This window comes from Pangasianodon hypophthalmus, chromosome 2 (genome assembly GCF_027358585.1).
Source record: "Pangasianodon hypophthalmus isolate fPanHyp1 chromosome 2, fPanHyp1.pri, whole genome shotgun sequence".
Lineage (NCBI taxonomy): Eukaryota > Metazoa > Chordata > Actinopteri > Siluriformes > Pangasiidae > Pangasianodon > Pangasianodon hypophthalmus.
Genome location: NC_069711.1, coordinates 21,526,326 through 21,538,920, shown reverse-complemented (window position 1 = coordinate 21,538,920; position 12,595 = coordinate 21,526,326). Strand labels below are relative to the sequence as shown.

At 38.3% G+C, this 12,595-nt stretch overlaps 1 protein-coding gene across 2 annotated transcripts in view; it reads left to right on the top strand.

Moving 5' to 3' along the window:
- The first annotated feature begins 1,793 nt into the window (after nt 1-1,793).
- The window catches only part of cachd1 (cache domain containing 1), a 75,711-nt gene continuing 64,909 nt past the window's right edge, over nt 1,794-12,595 (top strand). The window contains exon 1 of one of the 2 annotated variants that reach the window (XM_053227679.1): nt 1,794-2,371. In XM_053227679.1, the coding sequence (XP_053083654.1) occupies nt 2,120-2,371 (252 nt within the window). In that variant the 5' untranslated portion in view covers nt 1,794-2,119. The remainder of the gene's footprint in view (nt 2,372-12,595) is intronic. The other variant, XM_053227677.1, reaches the window with a different exon arrangement.

Below are 12,595 nucleotides of genomic sequence, written 5' to 3'. Positions count from 1 at the left end.
CTTTTACATCAGCATACTTTACAGACATGTTTGTAAATGGAATATCAGTGGGACACGAATGGCACCACAGTTGTGGAAGGATTACCTTTTTCCTATAAAAATCACCAAACCCATCTAACTGTCATAACATTAGCTTGGCTTGTTTCCGAGTCGCACTTTGAGCACTCTGCATAAATAGTAGTCTTTCTGGTTGAGAAACATGCCTGTGTTTTCATTCCACTGTCTGATAACCCATAGTAGTTAGACGTCACACTGTTCTCTCAAGTTCATGGCCAAAATGCTATCTGGATATCCACTGAGCAAATGGGAAATACACTGTATATAGAACAAGTTTCTCTACAATTCTCAGAAATAATGCCATTTTGTACAATATTTCCTCAACCCCACTGGAAAGCAGTTGGAAACTTAGATACTGAAGCTTATATTTTCAGCTGTTAACTGAGCAGAAACTGGACAATATTCAGGTCCACTGGGGAGGAACAGTTTTAAGCTTGTTTCAGGGGCTCAAAGCCACAGCATGACTGCTTTTTGATGTTGGGTGTTAGTATTTAATCCTGCCATGACAAAGACAACTAACTTTAATGACTGGTGATCAGAGGAACTGCCTGCATTTGCATGCCCAGTTACCCGATTTAAACTGTACAAATTAATCAAATGATAAATCTTTTTTAGGGATTACAGAGTTGCATATATTTTACATGGTTTAATATTTAACTGGTGGCATAGTAGTGTTGCTGCCTCATAGCTCCAGGGTCCCCGGTTTGATCCTGACCTTAGGTTACTGTCTGTTTAGAGTTTTGCATGTTCTCCCCATGGGTTTCCGCCAGGTTCTCCGTTTGTCTATACTAAATTGCCTGTGGGTTTGTAAATGTGTCCGCATTGTGCCCTGTGATGATGTGGCATCCCATCCAGGGCATGGAGTTGGACCTGATCCATCTCCTCCTACCTGGGTATAGTCGAACCAAAAGTCCAGGGATTGGAGGTGGACCTGAGCCATCTCCTTGTACCTGGGTACAGTCGAACCGAAAGTCCAGGGATTGGAGGTGGACCTGATTTATCTCCTCGTACCTGGGTGGAGTCGAACCAAAAGCCCAGGGGGTGGAGCTGGACCTGATCCAGCTTGTTCTACCTGGGTGGAGTCAAACCAAAAGTCCATTGATTGGAGGTGGACTTGATCCAGCTTCTCCTACCTGGGTGGAGTCGAACCAAAAGTCCAGGGGGTATAGACAACTTAGTGTGTTTCAGGCTGGATAAATATGTTTGTTATCCCATGTTGTACAGCACCTAGGGTTAGGGTTAGAGGTTAGATGTCAGGGTTTTAGGACTAGAAAGAGTATTTCATGAGGAGTTGGCTCAGGTCCAGCTCCACCCCCTGGAGTTTTGGTTCTGCAGTGAGGACTTAAGAATTACCCTAGAAATCAGTGTGTACATGAGGGGTGTTTTGGATCACAGATGCGTTCACATTAAAGACAGATATATGTTACAAATGTGAATCTTCAAGAAAGGAAGAATCTGATCAAGATCTGATCTGAGTGAAAAAACTGGAATTGTGCAAAGAAGCTTGTAATGTGAATGTAGCCAAATTGGCTCAGGTCTGATTTGAGATCAGATTTTTTTGTTTCCACACAGTCCTGAGGAAAAAAAAATCACATTCACAAGTCACATTAAGACAGAAAATCTGATTTGTTGGGATCGAATTGGTCAACCTGGCCGTGTGAACGACTGTAGCCTAAGCTCCAACCCCAGTCTAATCCACTCCAAAGCCAATCCAGCAGAAAGGGATGATCCGGTGCGGGTTTTCCTGACCGCCGCCGCTGCTCTTCTCTCCTATTGTGATGCTCGCGCTCGCGCTCGCGCTTTACGCAGAGTTTAGCGAAGCGGCTCGCGGGTGTCGTGAAAGAAGCTAAACGCGGTCTTTTTTTAAAAGTCAGCTTTTAGTGATTACAACTAGCTCCCAAAACTATGTCTTACCGCCTGGTGCTTAGGATATCCGAGTTGGAAAAGTGGAACTTCACCGACCTTCGGCGACAAAGTTAAAAGGTACCGAGTGAAGTTTTTTTTCTCCTCCTAAGAGCTCCTCCACGACCCACTGCTTACTATTAAACAAACCCCAGCCATCATGGCGAGACGCTCGCGGCTCAGAGCTGTGATTTTCCCTGCCTTCATTTCCTCCTCGCCCTGGACTACTCACTCTCAGCTTTCCGGGAACAAGGTGAAGGTTTCTAGCTGCTGGCTCGTAGCCTTGTTGGGACTGCTGTGTGGAGGAGTTTGCGGTGCCGAAAGCGACTTTTCTATCCTGGAGGAAGCGCAAGTGCTGGCGGTGCAGATGAAAAAGCTGTCGGCTCAGGAGCTGGGAGTCTTCACCATGCAGGTAACCAAACACTCCTTCTCTCTCTGCTCGCTTTTGTGCTCTGTAACTGCGAGTTTGGGGTTATAGCTGTTTGTGCTTTTGCTCTGTGTACTCTCAGTAGTCTCAGGTGGCTGTAGGAAGGTGCAGAGACTTAAAACAGATTTTTTAAGATTATTTTCTTAAAGAAAAGCTAGGTGCATACACTGTAATTTCCAGCCTAGCATTTCTATGCTTCAGTTAGGAAAAATGATATGCTTATGATATTGTGAGGCTCCAGCTGTGATATTTACTCTGTGCTTTGAAGGTTTTTTTTTTGTTATTGTTGTTGTTTTTTGTTTTAAAATTTGCTCCACTTTATCACATCCCTGAGTTAATCAGAAAAAGATTCATCATTTGGTCTCTGACATTGTGTTTTGCTTTATATTTTTCATATTAATTCACTTCCCACAAGCATTAGATGCTGGATTATGTTCCAGATGTTTTAAGCCTGTAGTGCACCTTAAACATACTGACTGAAACCAAGACTTCTCAGATTTTTTCCAGCCAGGAACCCAATTAAGTGCAAAATCAACTACACATTTGTGCAGTAGGGGTGGGTGATATGACAAAAACATGATATCATGATTCTTGAAGGCATTTCTATGATGCGTAACGTGTATCAATGTTTATAGATTTGCTCACAAAATGCCTGCAAAACATTCAGCATTAAAAAAAACATGTTTGATGATATAAAGAATGTCTATGAAAATAGACTTTTATATTCAAGAAATCTTTTTTTAAAAATATTTTTTAAAAGTGTATAATGTGTGTATGTGTGTGTATATGTATATGTATGTATGTGTGTATATATATATATATATATATATATATATATATATATATATATATGTATATGTATATGTATATTACATACACACACGTATATATCTGTAAATATATGTGTGTGTGTGTGTGTAAGCTGCTTCTAGGCAGTTTGTAATTAAATGTATTTAAAACAAACAAAATAGATTATAGGGAAAAAAAAAAAGAATATCCAAGATATCTCAGGAAAGCGTATTGTGACACAATATCACAATATCGATATTATATCATCATATTGCCCTGCCTTAGTGTGCAATAATATTTATAGTTCCCCTTCTTTCCTTGAACTTCCCATTGACAGAACACATTAGGTCCAAGTTAACGTTATTCGTAAGTCTTATTATTTTTGTGGTATTGAGGTTCAAGTCAAGTGACCACTTCAATAGGTTAATAACTATAAGAACTTTGTATAATAAATCTGATAATGGTGGGTTGTGGTTTCCATCACTGAGATAAAAATAAATGTAAAAAAAATGAATGGCTGCCTTGGTTAACCTTCAGGAACCCTATTTTGAAAACCACTGATTTAAGTTACAGGGGAAAAAACCCCAAAAGAATTGTTTTTTATCCTGATTTCATGGATTTATAAATTAAACTAAGTGCTAAAATGGACACTCGGAATACAATGCAGTACTGAAAAAAGGGAAATAGGCATACTGATAAAACAATAGTAAAGCAATTGATTTGTAGTAAATTGAGCATAGGATTGTGTGTGTGTGTGTGTGTGTGTGTGTGTGTGTGTGTGTCTGTGTGTCTGTGTGTGTGCGCGCATGCGTGTGTGCACACATATGCAATACGGCATGGGTTTGCTTTTTTTTATCTGTAACTATTTGTAACTATTATTGTTATTCTGATTTAAAAAAAGCATAAGAGTGTCATGGCTCTTGGTTGAGAAATTGTATACTAATTTTGAAACAAATGGTAGACTTTGTTATGCCGGTGTGATGTGATGGTGTTGGAGGAGCGTACACTCCTTCAGCAGAGTGGTGGTCGGTGGGGGGGCCCCGTCCCAAATGGCCTTTCATCTCTGTGAAAAGCTGGAGACCACATCACCATCCCAGAGGGGCCTGCACCACTCCCATCGCTCCTCCTTTGTCACACTTAGTTGTTAATAATCTCTCTCGCTCTCTCTCTCACCTACACACACACACACACATGCACGTGCTCGTGCCCTCCTTTTTTGTCCTATTCACCTCATAATTGATAACAGCTCAAACAAATGCTTTGCTTACTTAGCCAAGTTATAAAAATGTTCTGGCAGTCTTTTTAACATTTGATCTGAGATCAGCGTTGCAGCTGTAAGAAACAAAAATAACAAAAAAAAAACGCCCCCCAAAATGCTAATTTCAAACATTTGTGTTAAATCGAGGTGTGATTTAGTCAAACCAATTCCCATAAGCCTGGACGATCTGCTTCCAGTTTAAATATTTCCCTGCCCATGAAAACAAGTCTTGCAACGTAGCATTGCCAAGCTCCTACACCTGAATGACAGCTCTGGCGTAAAGAGGCTGGAAGTGGTGTTGAACATTCCCTGCATGTTAATGTTAATGTTGCTTCCAGGGTAATGTGCACATCTGTGATATCAGTTTTTTTGAACATTTTTTGGGCGAAATGCTCGAAAGTGTTCTTTGGTACACACAAGTGAAATGCTGTAAATCTGGCCTGATTACAAGCCAAATAAATATTTAAGGTTTAAGTAAATAGTGTGGTACTTCTGATACAGATCTTAAAATTGCATTTAATTCATCATTCAAGATTTACTGAAGATCTTTTAAGTAAGCTGACTTTTGAGCCCTCACATTCGCTTAGCAGAATAAAAAAAAAAAAGACTTTTTGCGCTATTTAGGTGAAGTACCTTATCTTGAGTTAAAGTAAATTTGCAGGGCAGTGAAACTAAATTTGCTCATGCCCACGTCTTCTTTCTTGGCTCAAGTTTCAGGTTTTACTCAGATATCTGTGTTCTTGTTTTGTATGCGGGTTAGCTTTAGCAGTAGCTGTGCTTTTGTGTTTGCAGTGCAGCTTATAGGAATGCACTGATTCTCCAGATCCAGCTCTATTGCATGCGGCGTGTTTAGTGGATGAGCGGGCTCTGTCCTTCATTTATGCTCCTGACACAACAATGTTGTACAGTTCTGACGCAGACGCTCTGCATCTTTCATGCTGCAGCATAATCCTATTTACATAGTCCCTGCTTCTCTCTGTAACACATGCTTGGTTGTTTATTAACCTAGTCCATGCAGGAATGCCAAGGAAGAATGATTCATGGGACACTTGTGTGATTGTGTCTTTCAGGTTTGGGCATGGAGAAAATATGTAATTAAGCAAACTGAATTCAGAGACACTCAGAAATATATAGCTAAGGTTTAGCCTATGGCTGTAGTCTTCAGGTCTAATGGATTTGTCTCATTCACTGGTGAGAATTAGTCCATTAGGGACGTCCCCATGCAAATGAACCAGCCAGTCAACGGCCACCCATCCGTCGACTCCAAGCAGTCTGGGTGGCATGACTCTCCATGTTGTACCAGCCCCACAGCCAGTTTAATATTCCCCTGGTTCCAGTGGCTGAGTAACGTGTACAGCGGTAGGTTCTTTAGAGCATGAGCCATGAAGCAAAAGCTTGTTAAGCTTTGATTAAATAGCCGTGGAGTATTTGTGGATAGTATTCATTAACTTTGCTAGTGTGACCTTCTGAACTGTTTTGTCTTTATTACACATGCAGCTTTCCTCATTGGGAAGAGAGAACATTTAAGTTTAGGGCTTTGAAATTCATTTAAACCTGCATTTGATTTGTGAAAGACTTGGAATTTATATGCAGTATTAATGAATACAGTTTTATATACAGAGAAGGAACATTCTAGTATTGCAGTAGTACTACACAGTGTTAAAATCGCCACCCAGGATCTGTATAATAATTCTCCATTTAAAATTTTGTATGCAGGAATCAGTTGCATCCTTACTTAAGCCTCCAATTAGGTTGAATATCAAATAGCTTTCTATCAACCATGTATTCTCACTATCTAGTAGTGCTGGGCGATTTTCACGATTAATTCGGTTAATTCGAATTAATGTTTTAACGCAATTTTCAAAGTGTTCTAATCAAGATTACATATGTTTTATATATATAATTTAAACATCCATAAATGACATTTAAAAGTTTAAACCATTACAAAGGAAAAACATAGCCATCTTAACTTGATAAACGTCTCCTACAGCCTGCACTACCTTCAAACACTGTGCGCTTAGATTTAAAAAAAAATAAGATAAACAGGCAGTACTTTCCTGAAGCAAAAGTTAGCATAGAAAAAGGTTCAAATATCACTTCAGAGATATGGAATTGGTACATATATGAAAGATCAGATGAACAAGTTTAAAATATAATGCTGCATTACATCAATAGCGATAATTTGTCGGTCAGAAATACGTTCAGCAGATGAAATGGGAAACTGGACTCCCCATGTTCGTATTTTGTTAGCAACAAGGTAGGCAGCTAACTCGGATGAGTGATGTACATTTTCTTTCTCAAACAAGGAACTGTATAGTCAGTGTTTTATATTTAACAAAGAAATATGTCTGTATGTTGATTAATGTAAAGCTAATACTTGCATATACAGTGTAACTCATTTAAAGGTAAGAAGTTTTGCTTTGTTTATTTCTGATGCTGTGTGCTGCAGCCATGTTGATTTGACTTCACTCCGTAAATGGGGAAGTTGAGTAGAATACCCCAAGTTGACTTCTCAGCTGTGGTGGCATTTCATGACACGAAAGACACAGTCCCCATTTAGTCTGTCAAGAAAGAAGGGTTTGCCAAGTTGTGCAAAAATAGTAACAGCGCCATCTATCGCAAATAGTGCAAACAATGTTTTTTAACATCCTTTTTTAAAAATATTATTTATTTAAAAGAACCATTGTTTGCACTGTTTGCTATAGATGGTGCTGTTACTATTTTTGCACCATAGTATTATTTATTTTTTTATCTACATTTTCCAACGTCCATTCTAATAAATAAAAAACTTTGAAAAATTGCGCAATTTATTTATAATTGCATTATGTAAGAAAAAAGATTAAATTGTAATTGAGAATCCTTCATAAAGTTGAAAAAAAAAAATTAAGATTTTTTTTTTTTTTTTGCAATATCACCCAGCCCTGCTATGTAGGTTATGACATAATGGCATTTAAGAACCTGCGTAGTGCTGTATATACTCAATTTGAGATTCAGTCACAGAAAAAGATTGATTCCTAAAATTCAACTCAATTTTATTGTCATTATACCAATACAAGTATTGTACAGTATAACCAAACACTTTCGGGCTACTTCTCTGGTGCAAGAAAGTGGACAAAGACAGTAGACAAGTGACGGACAATAGGTGCATAGACAGTGGATACGAGATATATGCAATGAACAATAACTGGATCAAAAGGAATAGGTAGAATTTTAACATGCAAACTATATTTAAGCAATAAATATGAAGCCCTTAAGTTATCAAGAAGAGCTTTTACTAGTGGAGTGAAAGGTGGTGACAGGAGGCTCACAAAAATTTCAGCAATTTAAGTAATGTATACAAAATACAAAATGAAATTAAAGATGGTTTGGAGCAATATTCTGTCAGGGGACCAAGGGTTCCTAGCTACACCCCTACCAATAAGTGTCTGTTGGAAATGAAGTACTTAGATGCAAGGACAGATACGGTGTTTGTTTATTATGTAGTGAGATAAATCACTTTTATATAGAATTAAGAAAATGTGAAAATAAAACTTGCCATATATTATTGATTTCTTGAGAGTGTTTATTGAGGCTTAACAGGGGTCATTAGGCTCAAAAGTTAGAAATGGCATATTCATAGATTTGTGATGGACAGTTAAGGAAGACATAAGGTCTCAAATATATAGCTTATATATGTAAAATTATAAAAATTCATCCTGTGTGTACTATTGTATCTGATTCAGCATTTGCCACAGGACATGTTAAGAACATTTAGTACCTGGACCCACAGAAAAGCCCTGGGAAAGGTTTAATACAGGCTATACTGCAATATGTTTGGTTAGTGGTTCAGTTTCTAGAGGGTAGTTGGAATGTTTAGTAATGAGAAACCTATTATACAATCAGCAATCACCACAGTATTTGATATTGTATCATGGTCTATAGCAAAGCCTGGCTTCATTTAGGAATATCGTAAGGATTATATAAAGCAAGGAATCTTGAAATGAATAGGATTAATTGTAAAAGTCCCATTTTTATGTTTGATGTTTGTCATAATAAAAATGTCTGAATGTCATTGTTTGACTCCATGATCTTGAACTTTGTGTTGACTGGTCTTAAGGCAGTTGTACTCAAGATAGCTGATCTGGCATAAATAGCAGTTGTGTATTTCTCTTCATATCCTTCACTGAGAGAATGCTTTAAATTGTGAAGAGTAGAGAGTTTTGGAAGAAAAAAAAAATTACTGAAGCACAGAAAAACAGGAGCCGTACATGCACACAACCTAATTATCCCCCTGCATCAAGCCTAAACAGGCAGAATAAACACTGAGAGGAGAATATTTCTCACAGAAGAGCAGTTAGGAGAGGTGTGTTGACTGGATTTAGGGGACGGGGTGGCATCTGTACCAACTTGGGACACAATTATTTCAATGATTTTAATGAGTTAATTAAAAAAATGTTTTACCTCAATATGTGTTGAGCTCATTCGATATTTTCAAATGAATTTTAAAAAAAGAGTCAATTCACCAATATGATTTTAAAAAAGAGTCAATTCACCGATTCCAGGCATTGAAACCTAAGAGTGAACCAAAGCTTTGGAGTCTATTCCGCAGAAAACGGCAAGCAAAATTAATTTAGCATCTGAGTGTTTCAGTTAGAGAAGCGACCAGTGGATATTTATTTTGCCTTTATTTTGATATTGTGTGGTTGGAATTGAATTGAAATCAGCACTTGAAATGTCCGAGTCGCTCCCACACCGAGTCAGAATAAAATCTTTAAACGCAGTTTTCTTCTTTTTTACTTCTGAGGGTAAACAGATTTTTAAAATGCTGTAACTTTACTTTTGCTTGAGTTGCACACGCAAGAGAAACATATTTCAGTTCTGGAAAGCGTATAGTTTTCAGAACTGTATATAACAGAAAATGTCAAATTTTCACCATGGGAAGGGTTTGCTCAGGCAGCCACTCGCTTTTCATTTTGTAAATGAAAGTACGGCTGAGCACAACTGCACTTTCTCTGTTTGGGGTGAACAATCTGTCGAGATGAACAACAGATCTTTTAAGCTTGATTTGTGTATGGTTTGGTCTGTGGACATACACACATTGTAAATCTGAGCAATATACAGGAAGTTCTGTTAGATTTTCTGAAACCTGAAGGGGTTGAGCAGATTTAGGGAGTAACAGTGCTGGTTTGTTGGCATAGACTATGTTGTCGATTTCCAGCCTTGTCATTTTGCTTTTGGGGTTGATTTATCGTTGTTAAGGAAATCATTCATGAAATAAGAATAGCAGTCTCACCTAAAACATGTTTCAGGCATCCACACTGCACTGTTTCAAGAGTAAAGTACCTAAAGTACTCATCAAGGGTCTGAGATAGTTTTTTCTTTATATTTATAGTTGAAGGACAATTTCATGTCACATCCATAACCCTAGATGATGTTTAATAATGTGTGCACCAAAATGAGACATTTTAAGAAAGTTCGTTCAAGTGTTTGTCATATTTAATCCTTTCAGCATTTTATTGAAAATATGTTGTATCCTATCGTTAAAGATTTGTCTACCTTTCTCCAAAGGTTTACATCCAAAAGACAAAAATGTCATGTCCATAAAGTCCAGGTTTTTGTCTTTTTTTTGAAAAACTAGGATTTCACATGACACAGAATTCAAAATTTTTTTTTTTTTAGTCATGTACAATCACAGGCCAAAAACTAATTCATTATTCTGCTTTTATGCTTGTTATTGAACTTGTATTTGTGAAATAAAATGAAAATGTTCCAGCCCTTACTAAAATGCTAGTATTTGACAGTATTTTAGTAATGGTTTACTCTGAGCTGCCCATCTTTTCCTGCAGTCTTATGTCTCCTGAGTTTCTCCTCTGATTATGCTTTTTTTAATGCTCACTGTTTTAGGCTGTGTAGACGGACAGCAGTGTCACACTGAATCCTGCCAGGTTAATAATACTCCGATAATCGGTCTTGAGAACATTATCAAGTATTATCATGTTGACCACTTTTTTTTTTCTTCTTCAAAATTAGACACCCAAGCTAACACCCAGTTTTTTTTTGGCAGCCATATGGTCAGTTGAATTCAGAGCCCAAGTGCTCACATCAGAACCCAAGTAATGTCATATCCACATTTTGTGAACATTTTATGATTTTGGTTTCCTTGTTGTAACATTCTCCTCCATGTGTTTATGAGCTAAATGAAACAATGCAGTGTGGCAAACTGTGCTTCATAACATACACCAACTAATCAATAATGAATATTTTTATCGAATTTTATCAGCTTTGTTGTTGCAGCCCTAGACTTTATTTTTTCAATCACACAATGTACTACAGATCCACTTTGTAGGGATTTGTTCGAAAGTGTTGTAATATACATTAAAGTGTACATTCTAGAGGGCCCACAGCTATGAAGTGAGCACAACCTGTTTAGTGAATGTGTGCTGAATTAGCTGTTGGGCTACTGAGGCTGGGCATTTTACTGAGAATCTCCCAGAGGCAAATCTGAGCCTGCTTCACAAACGTCTTTCATTAAACAGGAGCTGTAATCAACTGGCCTGTTTCATTCAGGGTAGACACACACACACACACACACACACACAGAGTGAATAGGAGCATCATGGGAACTAAGGTTTGTGTGGCCCTTCCTGCCGGGTGACCTGCGATGGCACAGGACTTTATCAGAGAGGCTTTAGCACACAGCACTACCCTGAGAGACATGGAGGAGGGGGTGGGGAAGAACCACTGTGAGAACCAGGCTGCGTGTGTGTTTGGGCTCTGCGTGTGTGTTGTCATGAATGAGGGGTGGTTCAGCACTTAGCCGCTCTTCAGGCTTTGCGTTTTTTTTTTTTTTGAACTCCCCTCCCCCTTTCCTTTCCTGGAGGAGGCCAGGCTTTCACAAGGAGCAGGAAGCAGGGCCCGTACTACTGCCAGACTGCTGCACTAGTCTCATTTCTGTCTGTTGGATTAATGACTAAATGAGTGTGCTGTGACTTGCAGACGTAGTATGGCGACATTTTGAAGAAGGTCCGTGATGTGATTAGTACGAGTGTGTGAATGCAAGTGCATGCATGTTGCCAAAACTGAGCCGTAGCTCGTAGGAGCTTGTAGGTCCGGGCAGAACACAGGATTGTGGGGGGCTGGGAAGTCGTGCATGGGGCGCTTTGAAAAGGTCCCGCAATGCTGAGCAACAGAGTGAGGATTCTGTCCTTGCAGCCAGGCTCCTTTCATTGTCATGAATAAATAAATAAACCCACTTCATTAATCCTGAATTCTGTTTGAAGGCGTTCCGTGTGCAGCAGACAACAGGGCATTGCTCTTATTCTAGTTACACACACACACACACACACACACACACACACACACACTTCAAACTTGCATTTTTTTAAATTTAGATTACACTTCCTCTAGAGTTCAGAGTCTTAATTTGTCTAACAATACATTTTATAAATTTGTTCAAATACTATATGACCTCACTTTGAAAATACATAGCGTTAGATTAAATATTTCAGCCTATTCTTTATCTTTTTTTCTTGCTGTGATATAGACATTCAGATAATGTTACAAATGAGCATTAACATAAAACCTGTGAATCTGAATTAAATCCAGCACTACTATCTGATCTGCTATAGAAAATTAATCACCATCTGTCCAATCAGATTAGAGGATTCAACAGCGCTGCGATATGAATTGTTTTATTTTAACTTTCCAATACTGCAGCAATGCAGTAAAAAGTAATTAGAGGTATTTAACATTTGCCTGAAGGGTTTGTAATATCAATGGGACATTTTCCTATTTTGTTAATGCATAATCACAAATTCTCCCATATTTGATGGACAGATTGCCCTTAGTAGGTTTTTCTTTTCTTTCTTAGTACAGTGTACATAATGATCAGCTTAAAAATGCTATATATTCCTTTAGTATTCATTGAATGCAACACAGTTTATCACTAGTGTCATATCAACTTCAAAGAGTATGCCATGATCTTTTTTTTTTTTTTAAAAAAAAAAAAAAAAAAAAAAAAAAAGAGCTTTCTGCCACTATCGAGGGCTCTCTCCTCATCTCTTTTGCTCACTCACTCACTTGTAGTCTGTACTCCCCTTCACTAGCTCACATAAAATAGGAAATGACCTCGGATGATGTCTGACCTCCGACCCCGTCTCTCTGATGGGGAGATGAAAGAGCTC